Source organism: Lactuca saligna, chromosome 8 (genome assembly GCF_052625555.1).
Source record: "Lactuca saligna cultivar CGN05327 chromosome 8, ASM5262555v1, whole genome shotgun sequence".
Classification (NCBI taxonomy): domain Eukaryota; kingdom Viridiplantae; phylum Streptophyta; class Magnoliopsida; order Asterales; family Asteraceae; genus Lactuca; species Lactuca saligna.
Window position 1 is genome coordinate 103,986,139 of NC_136424.1, and position 8,907 is coordinate 103,995,045.

The 8,907-nt window shown below is 31.8% G+C and overlaps 2 protein-coding genes across 3 annotated transcripts; both read left to right on the forward strand.

Annotated features, from left to right (window-relative positions):
- Positions 1–370: 370 nt before the first annotated feature.
- Positions 371–4,599, forward strand: LOC145011131 (xylose isomerase family protein). Of its 2 annotated transcripts, none has more exons than XM_078969773.1 (19): positions 371–389; positions 917–1,005; positions 1,132–1,245; positions 1,347–1,551; positions 1,635–1,726; positions 1,851–1,901; positions 2,175–2,251; positions 2,348–2,402; positions 2,508–2,609; positions 2,691–2,742; positions 2,840–2,885; positions 2,972–3,027; positions 3,259–3,310; positions 3,410–3,560; positions 3,663–3,703; positions 3,795–3,894; positions 3,993–4,064; positions 4,167–4,244; positions 4,391–4,599. In XM_078969773.1, exons 2-19 carry the CDS (start codon positions 937–939, stop codon positions 4,424–4,426), a joined length of 1,449 nt encoding a protein of 482 aa, XP_078825899.1. In that variant the 5' UTR covers positions 371–389; positions 917–936; the 3' UTR covers positions 4,427–4,599. The 2 variants fall into 2 exon arrangements, with proteins under 2 accessions (XP_078825899.1, XP_078825898.1); XM_078969772.1 differs by lacking the exon at positions 371–389 and adding an exon at positions 399–572.
- A 547-nt stretch (positions 4,600–5,146) lies between these two features.
- On the forward strand, positions 5,147–7,145 carry ARF3 (ADP-ribosylation factor 3). Its single transcript, XM_078967830.1, has 9 exons — positions 5,147–5,334; positions 5,496–5,677; positions 5,767–5,805; positions 5,938–6,000; positions 6,245–6,263; positions 6,370–6,481; positions 6,563–6,610; positions 6,692–6,822; positions 6,916–7,145. The coding sequence occupies exons 2-9, from the start codon at positions 5,575–5,577 to the stop codon at positions 6,947–6,949; spliced, it is 549 nt and encodes a 182-aa protein (XP_078823956.1). The 5' UTR covers positions 5,147–5,334; positions 5,496–5,574; the 3' UTR covers positions 6,950–7,145.
- The last annotated feature ends 1,762 nt before the right edge of the window (positions 7,146–8,907 follow it).

Sequence of the window (8,907 nt, forward strand, 5' to 3'; positions counted from 1 at the left end):
TTTCCACTTGTCATTTTATTAAATTAAAATTCCACATTTAATATGTAAGGTAATATATATGTAAAGTATTTATTAGAAAGAGTTTTTATATGTAATGTATTGAATACATTAAAATCTTATTAATTTTAATAATTCAATTTTTTTTTCTTATAAATTCAAAATTTTCAAATTGTTAAAATTTTATATATATATATTTTTAATTAAATCCATGTAATACATGAGTCTCACACCTAGTATTTAATACATAAAAAAATAATAATCAAAAGATGACGAGGTTTCTTTGAATAGCTTGGATTATTAAGTAAATAAATAAATAATTTATATGTTCGAGTATATCTATGACTTAATAATATTATTTGTTGCAGTTTATAAAGAGTCACACATCACCTGTGAGTTTGCATTCTTATCTCTCTCTCTTTCAATCAAATATCAATGCACGTATTTGGAATATCAACAACTTTCATCTGCTCCAAATCTATATTACTTATCCAAATTGCCTTCTAAAATCTAACAACACAATTCCACCTCATTCACTTTGTAATTCCTTCACACTAATCTCTCCTCTATAATCTGTAAGTGGCGCGTATTTTTCGTGATACTCGTTGTTACTGCTTTGACTGTCACTCAGCTTTTAGGTTTTTAAGATTCAATCATGCAGACGTTTTTTCTTCGTCAATAAAGTGTTGTACAGCTTAATTTTGAATTCGGGTTTTTGAGATTTTGTCCCGATTTTGGTATATCATCAGATTTTGAAAAAAAAAAAAAACAATTTTAATACTTCTTCTGATCGTACGTTTTCTCTTCACTTGATTTGAAATTGGGGGTTGAGCCACACTGTTGCATTCATCATCCGTTATGTTTTGATGATTATTTTGTTTTGTTACTAACCTTTGATCCTTTTTCTATTTCAATTTAGGTTATCTGAATCTGAATGAAATGACAAACACGAAAGCTGGGATGTTGTTGCTGTTTTTTCTCTGTTTCAATGTGATCTTACATACAGTGGTAATGCTTTGAATATTTAACTTAACCTGTTTGATTTTACCCTTTTGTTAGGGTTTACACCTTTTTCTCTGTTTTACTCATTCCACTTTAAATTAGTACTAAACACGTCAATTTTCTCGCTTACAGATTTCCGTAGATCCACATACTTGTCCTGCAAATCTTGATGGTGATTGTGATTTCGACGATTCAGCTGAATGGGAAGGGGAATTTTTTCCTGGGATTCCCAAAATTAAATACGAGGTTAGCAAACCTAATCAGTAATCACGATAATCGCGTTTTGGATTTTGAAATCTGGAATTTGAAACAAATCGTTCATGGTTTATGGTGATTGTTACTCGTAGGGACCCAAAAGCAAAAATCCACTTGCATATAAATGGTATAATCCGAATGAGGAGATTCTTGGAAAGAATATGAAGGATTGGATGCGATTTAGTGTTGCTTTTTGGCACACTTTTCGTGGAACAGGTGGTGACCCTTTTGGTGCAGCTACTAAAATGTGGCCATGGGAAGATGGTAGTAATTCTTTAGCCATGGCAAAGAGAAGAAGTAAGATCAACTGTTTTGTAGACTTGTTTATTTGGTCAAAATTGTAGTCAAGATTATGCTCATTGCTTTCATTTTTGTTGTAGTGAGGGCAAATTTTGAGTTCCTAGAGAAGCTTGGAGTTGATAGGTGGTGTTTTCATGATAGAGACATTGCTCCAGATGGTGAAACATTAGAGGTAACTGGATTTATATTATTATATTTATCACACATTGTAATTTGTAATCTTATGTTTTGACTTTTTTGATTATTGATCAAGTTTTTAAATGGAACAATTCATTGACTTGTTATTATCTTTGTAGGAAACTAATGCAAATCTTGATGAAATTGTGGCTCTTGCAAAAGAACTTCAGGTATGCAACAAAGTGGCAAAAATGCAAATTTCTGCAGAAAAGATTTCACATTTTTTCTCAATGTATGCAACAAAGTGGTTTTTTCAGATGAAATATGCAACCACATTATATTATAGGACTAAAATGCTTATTTATACGAACAATATTTCACCTTTTTACCAATTTATTCAACTGACATGAATTATGCAACCATGTTTCAACAAATCAAGTAATTTAATTTCTTTTATCAAAACATTAATCCATAAAAAAAAAATGTTTCTGATATTCTCTCAGGGGACAAAAATTCGTCCTTTATGGGGTACAGCTCAGTTGTTCATGCATCCCCGCTACATGCATGGTGGTGCCACCAGGTTCAATTCATTTTTTTTTTCAATATATTTAATTAATAATAATAATAATAATATCTAAATTTAACACTTAATAATAATAATAATACATCACCACAGCCCTGAAATTGGAGTCTATGCATATGCTGCAGCTCAAGTCAAGAAAGCAATAGAGGTTGATACTTACTACTTACTACTTACTAATTACCACTTAGTTTATTGAACAAAAAAAGGAAAAAGACAATTTTGCCCTTGATATGAAGTTTTACTATTTACACAGGTTACACATTATCTAGGGGGTGAAAATTATGTCTTTTGGGGTGGTCGTGAGGGTTATCAGACTCTTCTCAACACTGATATGGAGAGAGAGCTTGATCATATGGTAAAATTTTTTTATAAAAAATAATTTTTTTAATAGTAGTTAAAAAAATAGGTATAATGTGGAAATTATATTTTTTTGTAGGCACGGTTTTTTGAAGCTGCAGTAGCTTATAAAAAGAAGATTGGATTCACTGGTAATTTTTACTTATATAAATACAAGAGATTTGGTATTAAAAAAAAAGAATAAAAATTATTTATAAGTGTTTATATGTATGTTGATTTTTGCTTCAGGAACACTTCTTATTGAGCCTAAGCCTCAAGAACCCACAAAGCACCAGTATGTGATATTATCTTTTTTTTTTTAATAAGAAATTAACAAGTTTATTTATTTATTTTTTTTAATTGTTATATTAATTTTGGTAGGTATGATTGGGATGCTGCCACTGCTGCTAATTTCTTAAGGAAGTATGGACTTATAGGTAATCTTTTCTATTATTATTTTTTAATCTAGAATCATATTTTTATACGAAAGAAAATGTTAAAAACTTAAAATTGATTTTAATGACATGCAAGAGTTTAAAAAGATTGTAACCAAAACATTGTATTATGAAAAGACTAGTCTTCCGATCTCTTGTCAAAGCAAAAAGGCGAAAATGCCCTTGTCATCTTCATTATCAAGATTAAGCCCTAAAATATATCTCTCAATGCAGGAGAATTCAAATTGAATATCGAATGCAATCATGCTACTCTATCTGGTCACAGGTGTGTGTGTGTGTGTGTGTGTGTGTGTAACATTCTGACTTTACTTTTGATTATTTATAAACTGTTTTTTTTAAAAAAAAAAAAATGTTTTGATTACAGTTGTCACCATGAGCTTGAAACTGCAAGAATCAATGGTTTATTAGGAAACATTGATGCCAACACTGGTGACCCTCAAGTAGGATGGGATACAGATCAGTTTTTGATGGATGTCAATGAAGCCACTTTGGTTATGCTCAGTGTCATCAAGAATGTAATGTCAAATACCTAAAATACCCTTTCATACCAAACACAAGAACCCTTTTATTTTTTTTAACAGGACACAGCAATTATTAATTCATTGTCACTGGTACAGGGTGGACTTTCACCTGGGGGATTCAATTTTGATGCCAAATTGTGAGTTCCCTCTTCTTTTTATCTTGATACATCAACCAAAAGGGTAAAATGGTCATTTACTGATTAAGTAAAAAAAAATATGTATATACAGACGAAGGGAAAGTACAGATGTTGAAGACTTATTTATTGCTCATATTGCTGGTATGGATACGCTTGCACGTGGTCTTCGTAATGCTGCAAAGCTACTTGAGGTTTTTTTTTTTTTTTTTTTCTTTTTCTTTTATCATTATTTATGTTATTTAACACAAGATTATTTATTTATTTATTTATTTGTTTTTTGTGTTTGAAGGATGGATCTTTAACAGAGCTTGTGCGCAAGAGATATCAGAGCTTTGATTCAGAACTTGGTGCCCAAATCGAGGTAATTACCCAATTTTTATCACGTGACACATAATTTATTTCATTTTAGATTTTTTTTGGAAGATTGATGTTAATTGTTTAATTGTTCTTTTTTTTTTTTCAGGCTGGAAAAGCTGATTTTGAGTTGTTGGAAAAGAAAGCTATGGAATGGGGAGAACCTACAGTTCCTTCTGGCAAACAGGTAATGTGTTTGGTATGACGGAATCAGAAAAAGGAATGGAATGGTTCATTCCATTCCATTCCTTTCCATCCAATCAAACAAACTGTTTAATAGTTTAAAATTTTCTTTTAATGATTGGGTTTGTGTTTTTCGTATTATTTGTGCAGGAACTTGCGGAGATGATTTTCCAATCTGCAATGTAGGTTTTAGAATTTTCAAGTAGAAATTCGTTGGTTTTTACCTTTTAGGTTTAAGACGTCAAGTATGAAAAATAAGGCAAAAGAAATCTAGGGTTTCTATATGCAATGCGTCTGTATCATGTGAAAAATTAAGTTGATTAAAGTTTTAATGGTTTATGAATGTGCCCTTGATGTTATCTGTTTGTTCCACGATACATTGTTTAATTTCCTGACCAAAATCGCAATAAATACCCTACGATTTACGAATAGCTGTAACTAAATTAAAGAATGGTTAAATGTCATAAATGAGTAACAGATTATTATTATTATTATTATTTGAAAAAAAAAAAAAAAAGTCATATAAACAATCAGAACAAAATATTGCAATAGATTCCATGACATTAGCTCGGAACAAAACTATAATATATTATAAGATTTGTTCACATTAGTCAAAATATGGAAACAATGCCCATATATATCCTAGAACTATTTTAAAAATAAAATAAAATCATGACAATACACATGCACATTACAACTTACATAAAAATGATCTTTTCGAAGTTGTCAAATCTGGATGTCATATTTATAAATCCTTTAAGAAAGACATAAATTCTAAATCCTTTAAGAAAGAGATCAATTCTTATGGACTAAAAGTGTAAAATGGAAATAAAGAGGACTGAGAATGAAACTTTCAAGATAGTGTAGGGAAACTTTTGTAACTTCTCCCGTGTTCTTCACTCCACATCTCCCGATTACAGATCCTGAAGAATCAAATTAGAAAAATTGGTGAAATTTTCGTCCGAAGAGATCGAGACGAACACCTTTTCATCTCCTTCTATCTTCAAATCCTACTCCCAGTATCTCACGTTTTTCGCAATCAATCCTCTCGAACCCATCGGAATTTTCTTATAGGCAGATTCTCCGCTTCAGAGGTACGCTTTTTGCCTTTCAAAATTCACAAGATCTTTATCTTATAACCTGGTTTTGTTTTGTGCAAATTAAACGCGTAAATCTTGTTTTACTTGCATGCGCTGGAACCAATTTTATTCGTCTCACATAAATTGCAATTATATTTTGGTTTTTTGGACGGAAGATTTGGGATTCTGCCTTTGAAGACGAAGCGATCTGATCTGGATTTTTGGTTTGGGGAATATCGGTACATGGTATAATAGATGGGGTTAGTGTTTACGAGATTGTTCTCTTCGCTTTTCGGAAACAAAGAAGCTCGGATCCTCGTTCTCGGTCTCGACAATGCTGGCAAAACCACTATACTTTGTACGATCCCATCTCTTTCATTGTCCCTAATCTTTTCTACAAGTTCGATATTATCTTAATCTTCAATTCGTGATTGATTTGGTGTTTAGATCGGCTTCAGATGGGTGAAGTTGTCTCCACTATTCCAAGTTGGTTCTCTTTCTTCATTCCAGCTTTCTTATTACCTCTGTAACTCAAATTCCTAGTTTCAGGATAGGTTACATTATTGCATTATTGAAGCTACATTACAATTAACATCATGGATTACACCTTCTATGCAGCAATTGGATTTAATGTGGAGACAGTTCAATACAACAATATAAAGTTTCAAGTCTGGGATCTCGGTATGTTTGCTAATTGTTCCTGATTTGTCTTTCTATCTTTCTCTTAAGTTTTCTTATTTGAGCTTTTTTCATCTTGAGACGCAATGAACAATATAACATCTGATTCTTAGATCATTAAACAAACTCAAAGTTAAACTACTTATAGCCACTTTCTTACATTTATCATTTGGATATTATTGAATTTGATTTGAAGATATACAATATTCCCTGCTAATACTAGTGTTTTTTTTTGGTTATGATACAGGTGGGCAGACGAGCATCAGGTAATCTTAATTTTCCTTTGATAAATAAATATTAATTTTATTACATTCATAATTGAATCTTTTTATATTTATTACCATGTTTTTGTGGATCTTTATTTTTATTTAGGCCATACTGGAGATGCTATTTTCCAAATACTCAGGCCATAATATATGTGGTTGATTCCAGCGACACTGAAAGACTAGTAATTGCTAAAGAGGAGTTTCATGCCATTTTAGAGGTATTCTATTTCACTTTATTTATTTTATAATATAATACAATATCCATTAATTTAAGGTATCTGATATATTTGTTCACATAGGAGGAAGAGTTGAAAGGTGCTGTTGTTCTCATATTTGCTAACAAACAGGTTGAGTTGAGAACAAATCTTTTAAATATTTATCCATAATTTTTAATTTCCTAAATTTTAATTTTTTTAATTTTTTTTTAGGATCTTCCTGGTGCACTCGATGATGCTGCTGTGACAGAGTCCCTAGAGTTGCACAAAATAAAAAACCGTCAGTGGTCTATTTTTAAAACCTCTGCAATCAAAGGAGAAGGTCTCTTTGAGGGCTTAGACTGGTAAAATAAATACTTTATTTGTTATTTTCTGTTCTTAACAAAACAAAAAGAAATATGTTTCTGATATTATTTGGATTCCAATTTTGATGGCAGGTTGAGCAACACGCTCAAATCTGGGGGTGGCTAAACCTTTCTTGTTTCTTCTGAGTTAGTTGTCTCTCTCATTCTCACACCCCTTTTTCATATTTTAATTGTTATATTATTGTTATTACTTCTCAACTTTTTCCATCAAATCATGTAAGGTTCTGTTTTTGTTTTGTGGGCGGATCTTTGTTTTTGTTATTATGAATTTGCAAATGGACAACTCTTATATTCTACTGTTATCATTCTCCGACATACTATGATTTGTGCCTGATTTCTTCCATTATTTCATATTCCATTGTTTTTGGTGAGGGGCAAAGTTGTTAATGAAGAATGCATATTCTTTAGCCAACATCTAAAATCTTTCACTTCAAACTTTTCCAGTTAACAAAATATGGAAGTCATGTCTTTGAAATAGTCAACCATAATTATCAACGTTGAAATATCAATATGATTGTTAGAAACAAGGTATACAAACACAAAATATTGATTTGATAATCGATAAAATTCTGGATATTTCTACCATGCCACGGTGGCCACAAACGTGTTCCGTGGTGTCCATCTTGGAAGGTGTAAGCAATACACACTGAGCTACTATAACCAATAACTAAATAAAGAACGATTGAACAACACCAATATACATTTGACTGAATTCATGAAACATGGTCCACTAAGAGGATGAGCCCATACCTTCAGTTACTTGAACCAAGCATATGAAGTTTTGAAATAGGTATTCAAAACTACACAATCAAAACACAAATACACAACCATAACATAATATATAAATTAGGGGCATTCAACACTTAACCGGTTGTTACTCAGACACCACACGTGATTTCTTGACACAGGTGAGACCATGTAGGAGACTATTAATTGGTGCATTTCAAAGATTTCGTCCTTATTGTGTGTTCTGATGTCTTGTCTATCCTCATTGTGGACGTCGTGGGGGAACCGGAAGGAGGTGGGGGAGAAGAGACATTGGCGACAAGGAAAGCGAGAGTTCTGATAGTAGTGAAGGGGTGGCTGCCATAGGTGCGGGGCAGATTTACGCTCCGCTCTCGAGTTCACTAAAGGAGAGAAAAGAAAAGAAAAGAAAGAAAGGGAATGATCTTCCGTTCCTTTCTCTTTGACTCATTTCAATTTGGGATGACACTTTCTAAGGAAGATTATCATAAATCGGCATTTTCTTCTCTCCTCCTCCTTCCGATAAATAAACCCAGGAGCAATGATTTTTTTCCCAATCTTCCAGTTCCTTTTCATTATCTCCTTAAACGAAACTCTGAGCAATGTGTTAGTGTATCACAAGTGGGGTGTATGACCCCATTTAAAAATAGCCAACATTTATTATTTTAATAAAAGAAGATATATTTTATAAAATTGTATAACCGACCCATCTAACTTTTTTTTTTTGCAATTATTCTTGCTGCAAAAACCCAACAAAAACCAAGAAATTCATTTAAATTTCATTATATTTATCTTTTATATATGATGGCCCTCGATTATTTTTGGTTTTAGATATGCCACTATATAGGTGAGGATAAAGATAAATGTTGGGGAAGGAGAGGCCGTCACAGGCAAGGAAGAAGATGAAAGCTGCAGAAGGAGAGGTTGATGACGGTGAAGAAGATGCTATTGAATGTGAGGCCGTTGATGGTGTGAAGTAGTTGTGTTCATAGGTGGAGGATACAAAGCATCATGGGTTATAGTGTATATATATCACAGGCAAGGAAGAAGATGAAGGCTCTAGAAGGAGAGGCTAATGACGGTGAAGAAGAGGCTATTGAAGGTGAGGCTGTTGATGGTGTGAAGTAGTTGTGTTCATAGGCAGAGGATACAATGCATCATGGGTTATATATATATATATATATATATATATATATATATATATATATATATATATATATATATATATATATATATATATATATATATATATATATATATATATATATATATATATATATATATATATATATATATATATATATATATATAGTCATTCAC